The sequence below is a fragment of the Strongylocentrotus purpuratus genome, unplaced genomic scaffold (genome assembly GCF_000002235.5).
Source record: "Strongylocentrotus purpuratus isolate Spur 01 unplaced genomic scaffold, Spur_5.0 spur5_scaffold_6, whole genome shotgun sequence".
NCBI lineage: Eukaryota > Metazoa > Echinodermata > Echinoidea > Camarodonta > Strongylocentrotidae > Strongylocentrotus > Strongylocentrotus purpuratus.
The window spans coordinates 53,920,160-53,937,669 of NW_022145612.1; the positions used below are offsets into that span (position 1 = coordinate 53,920,160).

A 17,510-nucleotide genomic window follows, 5' to 3' on the forward strand; every position below is an offset into this window, starting at 1 on the left:
GAATAACAGCATAAAGCATGACTTGAGTCACTTTGTTTTTGCGGTGTTGAAGTTTCCAAAGGATGGATAGAGAGTAACTGCAAAGGCTTCTAATTCTTTAGGGTAAAGAGATATTATCGGTCATGAGGTGACGGTACTATTTTAGGGTTACTTTGCCCTCTAATTATAGAGCCTTGGGTTATTGCATCCAGAGACTCTCTGATTCTCCATGTATTGAGGGAAAATGAGTGTCTGATTGAATCAATTGAAGAGGAAACAGGCCCTGGGATGAAAACTGAAAGACGTTCATTATATTCACTTTACAAAGGTCCCTAGCTCTACCTCTGTTTCAAAGGCCGCTGTATAACATGAGTCTAAAATATATAAATTGTTCTTCTCAATTTTCACACTTTTCTAGCTTTCTATATGGTTGTAATCAACCTGGTCCGATTCTAATATTTTTATAGTTAAATGACCCATTATTCTTTTTTATGCAAATACTATTTTTAATGTACCATGAAATACAATTTAAGTATGACTATGTTCACTATAAGTATGGATCAGTTGATTGTCAAATATTTATATATATAGATAGATAGATAGATAGATAGATATTTGGTTTTATTCAAGTACTGATTAAAAAGTCCGAAGACTAAACAAGTCAGTTTACAATATAAAATGCATAACAAAAAATATGACAAGGTAAAAAAACACATGGATGAGTCAAAAAAATATATAATAAGTATATAAGTATATAATAATAAGTAAATAAATAAGTATATATGATTTGTCTAATACGTTCCGAACAATTGATACAAAATAAAAAAAGTTGATTAAAAGATGTTATACAGAAAATAAAGGATGTAGAGAAGAGAGAATTCCTTTGCACTTTCCAACATAGATATTACACATTATTTACCACAACAAAGACATCACATTGGATCCACACTTTTTGTATAAAATTCAAAGGTAAAAATATCAATGCCACTTCCCTCCTATAGCTGTGTAATACTCATTCTCAAAATGTCATCATTTAGATTACTTGTGTATCCCTATGGTTATAGTGGTCTTTCTTGTAATATTTTCGTCAGGTCCAACCAAAGGAAATGCTTCTCAAGTCAGACATTGACCCTTGCCATTTATACATGTACGTCACTCCCCATTCCTACACATGTTCCAGAAATACATGCACTTCTTCCACATACAAAGAAGGCAGGACTGATTGAAACCCGCTCTATTTAAACCAAAACCTCAAAACCAATTAGTTCCTTTATAAAAGGGTTTTTATCCAATGGTTTCCCTCCCAGAAACCCCATTCACACAACCACTGGATTTCCTGAAATAATTAATGTCAAATCAGATCTGATCAGGCGGCCATCTTAATTTTTATCTTCTTCCCTTATCAAAGAATAATGACTGTCAAATCTGATCTGATCTGATCAGGCGGCCATCTTGATTTTTATCTTGTTCCATTATCAAGGAATATTGACAGTCAAATCTGATCTGATCAGGCTGTCATTTTGATTTGATTTCTTCCCCTCTAACTCTTTAATACTAAGGAACAATTACTGTCAAATCAGATCTGATCAGGCGGCCATCTTGATTTTGATGGCAGTGATAGCGATCAGAGTGAAAGGGAAACATTGTGCATGCATAGATGAGATCTCACAAGGAACATCCTTCTCTTCATCATGTGAGTCACTGTTTAGATTTGAGCCCACCTTCGTGGATAGCTTAAACCACAACACTTTTTGAGTCATTTTTTGTTCATTCTGAAGAGCAAATTTTAAAGACACTCTTACTTATAATGTTTTCAGTAAATATGGAAGTATGTGAAGCTGTAGAGTGCAGTTTCCTATAAAAAAATTTGGGAAGTTTCAGGAAGGATTATAACAAGGTGTGTAAATTGTCATTTTCATTGTTTCTCTGCGAACTTAATCCAATGCAGGTAGACTTAAAGTGCTTTGACTTTTTAAATAGTCAGTTTTAAAAGTGTTCTTTTTGTAATTTTGAAAAAATATTTCATACAGCATTCATTTCTCTTGGTTATCTTGAAACAGAACAGATTGATTTTGCCTCCTTATGTGCCCCAACCCCTACATAATTAGTAACCGCAAACTTAAGTGCCAAGAGTTGAAATGTCAAGAAACCATGTGTCTTTTCTAAAGTATACTAAATCATGCAGCCTTGAAAGGGGCCCATAATTCTGAGTCTTCTTCTTCTTCTTTCATTATCTTACAGCAACCACAGTTCTCAAAACTTTAATAAGGTCTAGGACTGTCCTTTGTCACTATTTGCCAGAGTACTTGTCTTCTTTAAATTATTTCTATAAAGATTCTCTTACTCAAAATCTCAGTGCCCTTTAAAATAAACCAAATGGCATTTCATATCCTGGTATTAATCATTCCAGTTATCTGAATCGGGTTCTAGTTCAAAAGGCCAGGCAGAGAGAAAAAGGAAACTACAAAATACATGATCCATGACCTTGTGTTCATAATCCTAATGACTCAAAGGTATTAGACCCCCTTCTAGTAATCTCTACAAAGCATGAACAATGATGATGATTAAGATGAATTTATAATGTGCATAACAAGTTGAAGGAAAAAACCTGTATGTAAATGCAACAAAAATGAAGTGATATTGAGAAGAACAATACAAAGAGGACTAAAACTACAATCAAAGGCAAGACAATTGTGCAAATTGGTTTAAACCGTGATATGAATTACACGTAAGAAATGCTTATGGATGTTTCCTGAAACACCTGTAACTACAATGTAAGCAGTGATATGAGAATCTCAACAAATGGTAGAAATATGACTAAATGGCACAAACAGAAGCTCCTCTAATCAATATATTAGACTTGCCTATTTCTTACGATGTGACTAGATAATGATATCAAACTCAAGCTGAGTTAAGATCAATTACCAGATCAATCTTGCTCTGCAAGACCCTTTATGAATGCAGAAATTTAATTCCGCAGTACGTTGATGATGATCTACATCTATTTTACACTCACCAACACCATACTCCCCATAACGCCAGCATATGCACAGACGAAAATTCCTCAATGATATTTGGTACATTAATATCCATTTTTAGTTTCTTGAAGGGATTCTTCAGGGTAACTGCCCACTTTCCAATCGGCATGATGACTGTTGATGCTTAGAGTATCCGACAAAAAAATACCAATATGATCACAAATATCCTCTATGATCCTGCTTGATTTCAGCACAAGATATGTAGGATGGTAGCAGAAACCATAAACGAATACTTAGAATGATAAGACAAGAAGATCCTGGTGGATGCTACGTAACAAAACCAAAGATAAATTCAGTACAGTTCTGGTCAGTCAATTTCTCCAAATATTGAAGATGATGGTTTATGTAGTTCTTTGTATTATTGCTTTAGATACAGAGATGAATTCTTTGATGGTGAAAGGTTGCTGGGAAAACTGTTCTTTCTACCCTCCACCCCTATGATCTTTACACAACACCTATTAACTTGCAGATCTTGACAGAGAAGATCGGAACCTAACATCAAAGGGTGGTTTCCATTGACTCATAAGTTTTCCTTCCACAGAAGCTGCTTGTCTAATTTCCTTTCAATGTCCAAGAAGTGTTCAGGTTGAAAGTGAACCAGTACTCCAGACAAATCCCAAATCCTTTCTTCTATGAATATCAAATCGATTTAGAGATTATCCTTCTCATATGTAATTAGGACAGGTAGGTGATACAACAGGACTCCACTGGCGATCGGGCACAGAGCTAGTCCTATCCTCCTCAATCACGGCGTTACATCAACTCATCAAACACAAGCAGCCTGGCAGGTTGCAGGTTTGATACGAATTGAAAGTGCAGCCTTCTTCAAAACATAGACAGGGCTCTCATTGAATCTGTCCTCACCAGAACCCAACGTCCTTCACATAAAACACCAATTAGAGGGCACAGGGAGGATCCACCCGGGACATTCGTAACGGGACTGGTCGACGACGACTCGTTTCTACAGGAGTTTCCAACAGTTGGATAGCCAGAGGTGGCATGACATCAATTTTGGCCTTGCTTGAGTTTCCTCAAAACAATTTCATTTCCCTTCTGTAACCTATTTTTGGTCCTTCCCTCCGCGCATCTCAAACCTTCTCCATGTTCCCCAGCCAATAATGCCTGTCATGGGTTGCTCTCCCTCCGTATTTTTAAGAGTCGAGTGAGCATAGCTCTAACAAAGCGCTACTTGGCATCACCACTACACACTCTGGCACACGCAGACACAATAGTGTGCAAAATGGGGCTAGAGCTCGTCACTGTCATTTAGACAGCGTATTTCGAGGGGAAGGGAGTAATTTACTACCCGTTTGTGAATCGCCCTCAAAATAAGGTTTCTATTTCTATATCCCAGAGAGGGGGCGCAAGAGCATTTCTTGATACGTCATATCCATGAGCCATAGTGACCTTGTTTACACAGTATAATGCAGCCTATAAATTAATATGAACGCATTATTGTTGGTGTATCAGACAATATTTGTCCTTTTTGACTCTTTACAGAAAGCTCACTAATGAATTGGTCAGTGGTGACATTGAGATCTAAATCATCCATTTACAATGGATTTCTAATCATTCTGCCTTGCAAGTCTAAAGAGAAAAAATAATAATTAGAATCAATAACTCAAAACTGTCATTTGAACAGCAAATTCTTACCTCGAGCTCTCAATTGGTAGAAACAGTGATAAGCTCTCTCTGGTCATCATGCATTACTAAACTTACAAACTGCTTTCCTCAAACTAATTAGTGATTTATCTCTTATAAGCAAGTGTTGATCTCCTGTTAAATCATCACCTCTTATAAGAACAGTGTTCCAGTATGTCTCTTGGAAAGTTATAAATCAGAAATATGAATGGCTTCCATGCTGTACCATTCTAACGATATTTGCAATAAACGTAACTACCTATCTTAATACGTGGAGGTGTTTCCTTAAAAGATCATATGAGCTTCAAAGTGAAAAATAAAATTATTGTCACTAAATTTTGTGGTTTTATTTCATTTTCCCTTTCAAATGAGATCCATTATCTCTTTGTACCTTGTACACAGGACATAGCTAATCCTCAATTATTGGTCAAATGAATAGCCTGACCCTCCATTACTGGCAAATTTTTTCCCCACTTCCATGTGACGAATCCATATTTAGTTAATAAACCCAATTTGTTTTCCTTTTTTACCCAAGCTGAGGGGATTTCTATAGGGATGTAACAGCAGTGAAGCACAGAGCAATCTTACCTATATCCTGCTTTCCTTTTCAAAATATATTATGTTTCAATATCATCACTCTTTTCAGATGACGTAGATTAATGTTTGGCATTTTCCTCTGGCAGGATGGAAGTAGTTGGTTGAGAGCCAGAAGGATGTTTCTTTTATAGTTTGACATGGTGTTAATGCTCTTTTTGCTATCAATACACATGCTGAAGGTGTAATGTCAACACAATCTGAATGCAATCTGACTTTGAAAGAAGATGCAGATATGAACATTTCATGAACTAAAATCGGGGAAAGTTAATAGTTTCACATATCCATAAAAAAAGTTTATACCATCAGAAACAAAATAAATTGCAAATGACAGCAATTTATAGCAGACACTTTAGATTAGATACTGAATAGCTTCATATGAAAATAAGGCTTTATCTCATTTGTATCACAAAATTTTCATAAATCATATAACATAGTCTTTCAAAGTTTCCATTTATGTACATGTAAATCCACCATGAATAAGTACTACTATCTTGAAAACATTGTGATGTATAGTTATTTTTTTTAACAGATAAGACTCATCAAGTGGAGAAAAAAGTCAATCTACTGATGACGACCATTCACTGGGTCTATTTCCTGATTGTAAACCAGTCATAAGACAAGTATTCTTGACCTTCTCATATCAAGTTCTAACCATGCCGGATAACTGCAGGAAATAGATTTTACGACACCTCTGTAGTGATGATGGTGTCACATTGTGGGTCCTAACATGGACCTATTAAATGGATCACGTATCAAAACAGAACTAATCACTCTGTGTAATAAAAACAAGGACTAGAGGATTTACAGGTGAAAATAATGCCCTTTGGCTCGTGTTATAGTCCTGGTCTTCTATCTGCCTTTCTATTAGGGTTCCCGCATTTCTTAGAAGAAAAAAAATCCATGACTTTTCCATATTGATCAATTATTTTAGTCTCAAAATAAAATGGTGAGCAATAACATTTCTTTATAATATAACCTTTTTCCAATGATTTTACAAGAATTGAAATATTTTTTTCAAATTTCTATGACATTTCCAGGTATTCCCATGAATGCAAGAACCATGTTCTATGAATAATCCACTTTCGTTCATACTAGATTGTTCATTCAATATGCAATAAACTCTGTTTAAGAACTACAGGTAAACTAATATTGCTTTTATCAAGATCCTAGCATTTGAATATGAACTTGAGGAATCCCAAACTATTTACAAATGGGCAAAAAGGCACTTGCCAAAGACATGTCATGTCATTTATGCACATGGGTAAGATACACGTAAAAGCATGTACTTTACCTGGTTGGTAATTCACGCAACATTTCTGTTCCTCGGCGGACAACACTCTCAAGCTTGGAGAACATTGTCAAAATCCTTGGATCTACAAAGCTCTTGCTCTAATTCCTCCTCCTATATATTCTCCTGGTATTCAATCCAAGACTGATATACAGCGCAACAACAAAGTTATGTCCAATCTGTCAGCTCCACTCGGGATATGTACATTGTCCGGCAGTAATGCCTCTGCAGCACTTAACGGCGATATCCTATATCACATACCAGCACTTTGAAGGAGACCATACAAGAAAACCCACCATATATCCTGACAGATGCACTGATTAAAACAACAGGCACACAATTTGCAGCAGGTTTAGTACAGCTTCACTGCAGTGATATGAGATATAGGATTATACCAAGTGATATGGTTCTCCCTTATTTTAGCAATTTAGTCATCCATTAAAACCTACACGTAGTCCTCATGTATTGTATTTTATGTGGTATCCACTTAATGTATACGACCGCTGTATAAAGAGTGCGCATTTTGTCACACCAACATGCGAGCAAATTGGATGTAAACCAACTTATTCTCTTCATCTATGATGCACAAGCTCTCTCTCTCTCTCTCTGTCTCTCTTCTCTCCTCTCTCTCTTTCTCTCTCTTTCTCTCTCTCTCTCTCTCTATCTCTCTCTTTCTTTCTGTCTCTCTCTCTGTCTATATGTCCTCTCCTCTCTCTCTCTCTCCTACTCTCTCTGTTCTCTCCTCTCTCTCTGTCTCTCTCTCTGTATATGCATGTCTCTTCTCCTGTCTCTCTCTCTTTATAATCAGGAAGTGAAAGTCGTTAATTGTCTGAAATTGAAACTAAAACTTGACATCAAAGTGATACTGAATAAAGAATAATGGGAAATTTGCACGGATCCCCAATCAAATATCTTGCTATAAGTATACAACTCATACAGTGGAGGGTCTAAGATATTATGAATATATTTCATTGTTTGCTCGAAGTGGAAGTGGCTTTGTTTGGCTCGATATTTGACAATCCTTTTTAGTAGTAAGTCAATACAATGCATTCAAAGTAAACCGTTGTTTCACTATTTACTAATCTATATGTATGCCTACATTGTAGTAGAGTCTCAGATTCATATGATGGGACACTGACACACCAACAGAGGGAGACAAACTCATATTATTAATCAGTGTTGTTGCATGCAAAGATCTGCCTTCAATTCTTCCAGTCATTTAGCTGAATTGTAATGAGGGTTTTCTTATTACTGAAAAGCATGCCTAATGCACTTCACAGAGATATTATTGTTAGGTTTCATCTCTAGAATAAATAGCTTCATTATCATCTCTCATTCAAATAAATGTTAATGGGAGGTGAAAATGAAAATAATATGAACTCTGTGTCATGCGTGACAAAACAAATCATTTTTCATTTATATATATATTTTTTTCCTTTTAAAATTATGCACCCCAGGCTTATAATGCATAATTCCACTCCCACCTTTATACATCTGCAATTAATGCTCTATCAACTGCATAAAGATTCCACTGTACACTACTCAGTTTGCAGCCATGCTAAAAAGAACAAAGCACCGTGAAATTACAACACTTATTAGGGGTCAAATAAGTGAAAAATTTACTACATATTCATCAAACTTACCTGAGAATCACAAAGCCCAGAACACCCAGAATTAGACCAAGCAGAACAAAGAGTGCAAAGACCACACCTACAACACGCCCAGCATCTTCACCAGGTTTCATTGTACCTCCAGGAAGCAGTCCAGATGTGGGAGCTAATAAAAGACAAGAAATAATACACAAGTGAGAATACTGTAGGAAACAAATGTAATGATAACATACATAACAAACAATTCAAACGTCTGTTTTGAGCCAGAAGGGCAATTTACTGATAGGGAGGCCCATGGAGATTATGCTGTATTACCCAGAAATTTCTCCAAAAAGATATATTTTTTTAAAGCACTGATTCATTAAACAGAATGCTCAAAATTACTCAATAATTGTTTTACTTGAGAAGAGAAAGTGGATTGATATTCTTTTTAATTCTCAAGGATTTTAGATAATACTTTAGAGAATTAGAGCCTTTTAAATACAAGGAGGTAATTTTTTAATGATTCTATTGGATTCAGGTTCTTTTGTCCATGCGCATAAAAACACAGCCAGGAACGTCCAGTGACAAATACGCCGCAGTCTTTAACCTGACATCTTGTAACAACTTTAACCCTTACAAGGGCTACATTCTTGATGAATAAAGCCTGGATAGAAATGTGCCAAACAATGTGATGGACTACCAACAAATATAGTTCAGAAAGCAGATTTATAAATTTCATAATGTAGGATTAGATTAAATTACTTACGAACATACGCCATGACGAATCTCTGAGGTAAGGATGCCTCTCCCTGGAGGAGACCCCTGCCAAGGAATGTGCTCATCGTAAATGCTCTGACGGTGACCTCATACGTGGCATCATCCTGCAGGTTACGCAGGAGGCGTGAGGTGTTGGTGATCTCAGCCGCGAGCATGGGCGTGGAGACATTGATGTCTCGGTAGGAGACAGTGTAACTGTCGATGGAGTTGTAGAAGATGAAGGGCTCCATCCAGGAGATGCGGGCTGTGCCAGGGCCGATGACGGTGATGGTGATGTTGTGAGGCTCACTGGGAGCTGAAGGTGAGATGTTAAAGAGAGTGATAAGAAAATGAACATGCAATATATCCTCAGAAGTGCTCTGAAACAACTGGAATAACAGATATATATATATATATATGAACATTTAAAAAAAGCAACAAAAAAAAACAGCTGTTGTTATTATCACAAGAAAAACAAGGCCACATAAGAAAAGCACCTGAATCAGGTTCACAAACTTGGGAAACAATAGCAGAACCAGGATTAAAATTCATATATCAGACCCAAACAACACTTGTCAAAATACACATCAATTTCTTTTTTAATTCCCAAAAGAATGAATGCATACATGTACAAGAAGCACAAGAGTTTCAAACCTACAGGCAGACCTGCACTTTGCATACATTCATGATGCACACAGCAATACATGACACTGAAGTGACTGAACCAATCACACCATCGATTTGAAACATATATCACCAACATGAACAAAAATATGTGGGGCAACAGATTAATCAAGCTCTGGTACCGTACCATGAAATACTAGGATTAGAAAGATAGGTATAGAGAACAAGTGTTCCATGGCTGCCTTCACCTATTCATGACCAACACGTAAGTCAGAAAGACAAGTGAAATACTGTATGGATTCACTTCAGTTGAAACTATCAGCCTGCCTTGATGGACTCTCATCGATCGAGTCAATGTCATGACATTGAGATTAATGCTAATCCTAAATTTGGGAGTAAGAGCTTCGGAAAGGAAAGTTCTCATGAACTCATACACATGAAGGAGTTGAGAATCCTTCATTTCCTCAAAAATACCTCACGTATACAAAATTTGACCACACCAAATTGATCTTATTTCAATCTCTCTGGGATTTACTGCAAGGTATTATTTCCAAGATGTAAATTGAAAACGTGGCCATGTCTCTCTTTCACATCATGCTTAATATACATGCAGCTTCAAAACTTCATCCATATCATGTATGGCTTGAAATACACATTAAAATGATAATACTTAGGTCTTTGCCACATTTAAAGGCAGTAACCTACAGAAGGCTCTGATTTCTTTACCAAGATAAATATATTCCTGTTACTGTTCAATAGAAGTACATCGTACAAACACATTATACTTATATATACACCAATGTCCACAATAAACTATTAAACTATTCACAGATATTTCACACCAGAACAAGATCAGTTTAATGTTTTGAGCTTTCTACAAGCAGCTGACAATTCATCTGCAGAATTTTTTCTTTTTCCATCATCAAAGTTATATTCCACCAACCACCTTTTAAGTGTGACCAATATACCAAAGAACACTATTCCTTATCGTCAACTACCCAACTTATGTTCAGAACTTTTAAGAACAATCTCTGATATCAGCCTACCAGAAACCCCGCCTCAATGGAGAGACCAGGTATGAGGTGCTTGATGGACTAGTATTTAATAGTACTCTCCCCTATACATTTACTAATTTGTCATCCATGTTTGACAAAGCTAAGTATTGCATATGATAGAAATTTTGGCAGCCAGAGTATTGATATACTTTGGGAAGTTCTAAACTGACATAATTTTGAACCCTTACAACTCTGCCATTTTCCCTGAATCATCATCAACTAAAGAATCATCAGCGAAAACAATTGAGCAACTGTATGTAGCCAAGTAAAATATTTTGTTTGTTTTAATTAATAAAGATTTCAGAATTTCATTCACACTCAGAGCACCATCTCCACAAAAAAAAGTCATCAAACTAGGTTGAAATATCATCCCTTACCCTAAATCTCATCAAAACAAAGTCCAAAAGATAAAGCAACCTGTCACAAAAATTCCGCATCAAGTCCAGAGGTCCTTCAGAAACCTCAACTAAACAAAGAGACATGTACTGATGTGAATGGTCCTCTAGTCATTTGCAAAGCCTGACTAACTGAAGAGACCTAAGCTGATGTGATTTATAGTCCAGTGGCCATTCAGAAACCCTGACAAAATGGAGAGACCTGCCTGATGTGGACAATGGACCTGTCTCAAATGAAACAATTCGCACCCACCTGTCCACCTCATGGCAGAAAACCATACTAGTTTTGATAATCCAAGGAAGGGAGGGACAATAATCAATTCCTGGTCATAAAGAGGGAAAGAAAGTGGAGGGAGACAGACATACAGAGCCACAGACCGGCAGAGACAGACAGACAGACAGACAGAGAGAGAGACATAGTGGGGAGGAGCAAATAAGGTAACACAAGGTACACAACCTCTTTCATTAAATCCCATTAGAAGGATATAGGTGTTAATGGTTCTTTAAGAGACATACCCATGGACCTGAGAGACAGCCGCCTTCAGCATAATTAACTTTATAAGACATCATCACAGTCACATGAAGGAATACATTATGAGCAACAAAACAGACCTAGCTCCCAGGGCTGAGACTTAAAACAATTCCATTAACTTTCCATTTCTTTTAGCATTGGATATTTATAACTGTATTAAATCTCGAAAGAATGTAAATATGTTAGTTGTTACTGTGAGGAGCAAATACTCTTGATGTTGGATTTCTTTGTCAGAGCTAGACCTAAAGCTAGACCTAAAGCTAGACCTAATCATGAATCAATGAAAAGGTGGAGGTATATAAAACAAATATAGACTGCTCTGTAATTGGATGTTGGTCATAAACAGTTAATATTTGTATACTAATGACCGGTCATTAGTAACATTATGTGTTAGGCAAAATAAATGCCTGGTCATGTGTGCGCTCTCAACCAATCATTTGATTAGGATCCACTTCTTCATCTTATAAAACGGAATAAACAACAGATCATAGCTTCAATTTACCAAGACACTTTCCCAATTTTTAAAACTATTTCTATGTGAGATAGCATGTCTGGAATATGCATGCTGGAGACAAATAGATGACACAGTTTATTGATATTTTCCAGAAGCTGCTTGAGACCTAATGTGTTAATAGTGTTATAGTTTTAGGCAGACTCAAGTCTACAAAGGAAGGAAATAATAACAATGGAAACCAGGGTAAGACCTAATTACAACACCTAATTAGTTAACTAAATACCTTTTCTCTACTTTTGATTAGTTGGTTTGTTTTGTTGATGTGGTTTTAGTTCTACTTTCAATCTACTATTTATAATAATAATAATAATAATAATAACTTTTGTTTACCCAGGGTAGCCACTTCAGTTATAAAACTGTTCTTCTAGCGGGCCCTGCATAACATAATATGTTATTACTACCCTTCTCCAATCTAATATGCTGAGCGCCTAGCTAGAAGGCAGAAGGTCCCATTGTTATAAGTCTTTGGTATGACTCGGCCGGGGTTCAAACCCACGACCTCCCGTTCATGAGGCGGGCGCTCTAACGACTGAGCCACCATGCCCGGTGTCCAGGATAACTATTTGCTGTCCAGGATAACCTCTAGAGCACTTGACCTCTGTAAAGCATTGTAAACATTCATAACTTCACATTTGCATCGATTAAGACAAGGTTGAGCACTGGTAAAAGTATAAATGATTTGTGAATTTTTACATTTGTTTTTATTCCTTTATGGAAAATATAAAGGTCACATGAAATTGGTTTGCTCTTAGAATGCTCGCATCTTTAATAGAAATATGACGAGATGGGAAGAGGCAATTGAGTCTAGAGGGGTATACACTATACATGAGGAGCTAGGGTCATTGGGTCAAGCTTTGGTACAATGCTTGTATCATATGGCAGGGCATTTTAATACACTTGCCACTCTCCATCCTGGTGTAGTAAAGTGGATACTTGGTAGGAAGGGATTCCTTGAATACTGTGAGCAATAGAATTTGTTTCAGAGCTAGAGCCAGCTTAATACTGGAGTGCATTGAGCATCAAATGGTATAATACTATAGATATATAACATGTTCAGACAATCAAATCAACAATCGTCCTAATCATTGCTCTTAATTACCCAGAGAGGCAATTATTTTAAAATCAGTTTCACATTTCAAACAATAATTACATCCTAGCAAGACTATAAATTATATTTGCATTATTTCGCACTGTATTTTACACAAGTGTAATTAAGGTTGCAAATTAATTGAGTCATTATGTTTTGGTTACTCCTACCACAAGGACTAAAGTCATGATAAACCAGGAAAAACCTACAGCTCAGTCTAAATTTCTTTGTCAGACTCAATTTTAAACTGAGCCTAAACACAGTTTTTAATTTTCAAATAAAATGGACCAATGTCTATCAAGGTACATGTAAAATGTCTTGAGGCACAGATAAAGTCAAGCTAAACAAAAATCAAACAAATTTGTGAGATTTCCAATAAGTCATACATGTATGTATACAGCCCCTGTCTGAATTCATCCTTCACCTACATTTACTTGTCTTAAGTCATGTGCTCTTATGTGTGTACAGCAGTACAGGTAATACTTAATTTCCTACGAGGGTTATCATCGCCCTAGACACAGCCACAGGGCTGTCATGTCGTCTTTGTCCGCATTCTACACATAAGTGACAACTACAACACTTAGGCTTCACAGCCTCGTAAATGTCTTGTGACCGACTTGTTTTTGTCTTCTCTCTCTCTCTCTCCCTCTCTCTCTCTCTCTCTCTCTCTCTCTCTCTCACTCTCTCTCTCTCTCTCTCTCTCTACCTCTCTCTCTCTACCTCTCTGTTTCACTAAGCTACCCAATCATACTGTCCATAAAGTTTTGAAAGACATACTTCCAATCCAGAGCTGAATTATTTCACCTGGGTGAAGAGGGGGCAACTGTAGATGAAATGTTTAATCAATATATATGTGACTTAGAAACCCAATACTCTTTGCTGCAACTTAAAAAATATAAATTCTTTACCTCTATTTTTAACATATGTACCTGTATGTTATTCATGTTAATTCACTACTGGCTGACCTTATTGAGAGAAACCTATTATATATTTAAAAAGTAGAGGCCCTAGTATCTATCCCTGGGTGCGAACTTAGAAGGGGAAAATACATAAATTAAACTCTTGAAGGATTTCTATCACATTACGGACACCTCTGCAAGGACATCATTGATTCATGCAAGTTTGGAATTAGTAAGAGCCTCCTTAGTCCTGCAGTCTAAAAATAAAGATACTGTAGTCTTGAAGGAAGTCTTTGGTTTGATCTTGGAGTTAGCACAAATATTGGAGGGTATGGGAACTTTATTTCTAATTGCAAAAGAAGCGCAAAATAGACAGAGGGCATGAATAGATATCATAAATATATTATAGAATTCTTTGCCATTCTTGAATGCCGTTCTCGAATCTTGAATGCATATACTATTTTTAAAAACTTAGTTTGTTACTCAAGTCATTTTGGGCTATCATTTTCTGATATCCCACCTGCATGTACATGATTGTAAGACTAGCCTATTTAAGAGGTTCTAAAATGAAGCTTCAATATAAAAGAGGCCATGAGCATTGCATTTACACCTCCATATGTACAAACAAGTACATCTTGAATCTTTTAAGATGTATACAGTCTTCTCTCTTATGCTAGCTTTTTAAGAAGGGTAGAAAGAAAGTAATCTTCCTACAACAGGCATGAAGGTCGAGGTCCACGTCTGGAAAGAAGAAACAAAGATTTTGTGTGCCCTCATAAATTAATCATCAAGGAATCTTTTATCCTTACTCTCACCTAGAATTACGATCAAATCCTTGCGATGAATGATGCTGCTCTATTCAATATCAAAATACTAAAGGAAGTATTCCATTTGGTTGGATTTCTCTTCTAATCACATATCAATCAGGGCTGAAATAAAATTGTTTTTGTGAAGAAGATGGTTTTGAGATGTGACTCAACTCCATTTTGATGTTATGAGGAGTGGTCCCTTACTGCTTTAGAAGATAGAATCAAGACATTCTACATGATCGAAAGCCCTTCATTATTTTCATATTATTAATAATCATTAATTCATTGGGGTATCGATTACATGTTTTGTTTTGTATCCCTTGCTTCCATTAGGTAGTAGGCAGAAAATGGGACACAATTTTATAGGCAAGAATAAAGGCGTTCAAAGGTTCAAGTTTAGTCAATAAGTAAGACTGCTTTTAACAAGGAGTGTATAGAATTCTTGAACTAAAATTCAAACTATGTTCACAGATTTTCTTTCAGTTCACATACCCAAAAAAAAGCAAATGACAGTTGCGGCATTATTTCAAATCTATTCATCTATTGATCATAAACAACATGCTGCAAAATGAGAGCAACAACAACTCTGACAGCTCCTCTTGTATGTTAAGGAATTCAAAATTCAAAAAATATGAAGACAAAAATTAACGCTTCAGCATAATTATATTACTGACTTGACTAAATCTCATAATTCTTAAGAACTCTGAAAGCAGAAAACTAATACTTGAGACCCGAAAATTGAGTAAACATTTTGACTGATGGCTAATCTCTGATAATACTTTTTAACCCATGAAACCATAAATCAACTCGCAAAAAAAAAAATGGAACGAAGAAAACAAAAATTATGTACTTTGCCTTTTCCTGTGCATGCAAGAGGAAGGAAATGAGAGATCTATGACCAACAAAATATCCTCCTGTTTGTTGCAACATTACCCTTCATTCACACTGAACTCAGTAAACCAACTAAGAGACTGTGAAAGCAGTAGCTGCCGGCAACAAAGGCTCCGAGTATCATGACTTATCAGTGTGTAAGAAGAGAAGTGAAGTACACTTAGGTAATTTCATTATGCCGTAGCAGCTTATTTTAATCAGTTCAGCATGTGAGGTGTGAACAAGGTTTTTAAACATACACAATGACACATCCATCCATCCATAACCAGCCTAGGAAGGTGACAAAAGGACTGAAAGTGTGAGAAGGGACTAAATACGAGCTATTCATTTGAGTGTAAATAGCGCCCTCTCTGCCACCAGACATCACAGTGTGACAGAGTTATTTCCTAGGCAACATGACTTCCCAATCCTCCCTTTCTCTCACATGGTGCAACCGCAAGCCTACTGTATAATGTGAAAACAGTTTGATATTGACTGAGTCCTTGCCCCCTCATCACACCTAACATTTTGTGAGGAAACCCTTACCTGTTACATCTGTCTTCTCAAAGAGAGCAGTACTGTTTGGTCCTTCTCCAGCATTGGTGGAGGCTGATACCTTGATGATGTAGTCAGTGAACACCTCTGCAAAATGATACAAATTTTAACAATTTTTTCATAAATATAAATAGTTGCATCGACCAAACATTAAGTACATCCCCTACTGTCATCTGGTAGAAATAAGTCTATTTCTTTGTACAGCATAAAGTCCCATGTCCCTTTGCCAAGCTGATCCAACAAATTTATTGTAACAACATTGAATGCATAGACTCAGGGCATATGAAATTGGCCTGGACGTACCCTAGGACCTTCTGAAAAAGTCAAAGGTAGTAGCCATTATATACAGTGTACTGCATATGAAGATTTTAGGCCTCCGATTGGTCGATATTACAGGCATGACATTTTCTACTGATTGCTGGGCTTTATAGTGACCTTTGACCTTACCTAGTCCCAAGAAGAGGTGATGCTGCTTGCTGGTCTTGAACCGACTCCAGAAGAAAGAGTCCCTCCTCCTGATGTAGGCGTAGTAGAAGAGGATCTTGCCATTCTGGAGGTTTGGTTTGTTCCAGAAGACTTGAAGACTTCTTGGGTTCTTACCCACCTGGATCACACCGTGAGGTGGGCCTGGAACTGTTGTGAAAAGGAAAGATTTTTTTAAATTCCAAAGTTTAATCTAATGATTTCAGATGAATGCTCTAGGATAATGTATTACAGTGAAACCTATATATATAAAGACCACTCAGCGGAAAAAATAAATATGATCGTCATGGCGGTTTTTACATTAAGATGGTCCTTGTGTACAAGTTGTTTTTGTACAGGCTTCAATGACAAAAAGTATTCAATGAAAACTTATTATTTTTTTTTTTTTTTTATAGATGGGGGCTCTTTCTATATAGAACGTTAACCAGTATTTGATGAGGGTCTTTCATACACTAGCATATCTGCTCATGACTTACTAATAGCTCAATGAACAGAATTAATTTTGGAAAAGATAGTAGCCCAAGTTTGAGACCAAAGGCAGTTACTTGTGCCTTTGAGTAAGGCATTCATCCTTCTATTACCTATCCATCACTTAGGACACACTGCTGTAGGTTCCTTGGAACCCATTTGTAATCACAAACTTGCTCTCTAGGCACTCGGGTGCATTGATAAAAAATAAGATCTTGACTTGGCATTAATATAAGATATGAAGTCTACGGTACATGGAGACTGAATATCCCAACAAGAAAGAGATAGCTTACAATCATCTTGATCATAACATGAGTACTTTATGAAG

General features: G+C 36.6%; 1 protein-coding gene across 4 annotated transcripts in view; it reads right to left on the reverse strand.

Annotated features, from left to right (window-relative positions):
* LOC579761 (tyrosine-protein phosphatase 99A) overlaps window positions 1-17,510 on the reverse strand; it is an 81,926-nt gene that overhangs the window by 39,804 nt on the left and 24,612 nt on the right. For all 4 annotated transcript variants that reach the window (XM_030972531.1, XM_030972529.1, XM_030972530.1 and 1 more), the window contains 4 exons: window positions 16,679-16,864; window positions 16,223-16,318; window positions 8,902-9,207; window positions 8,187-8,319 (listed from right to left, as the gene is read on the reverse strand). In XM_030972531.1, coding sequence (XP_030828391.1) covers window positions 8,187-8,319; window positions 8,902-9,207; window positions 16,223-16,318; window positions 16,679-16,864 — 721 coding nt within the window. The remainder of the gene's footprint in view (window positions 1-8,186; window positions 8,320-8,901; window positions 9,208-16,222; window positions 16,319-16,678; window positions 16,865-17,510) is intronic.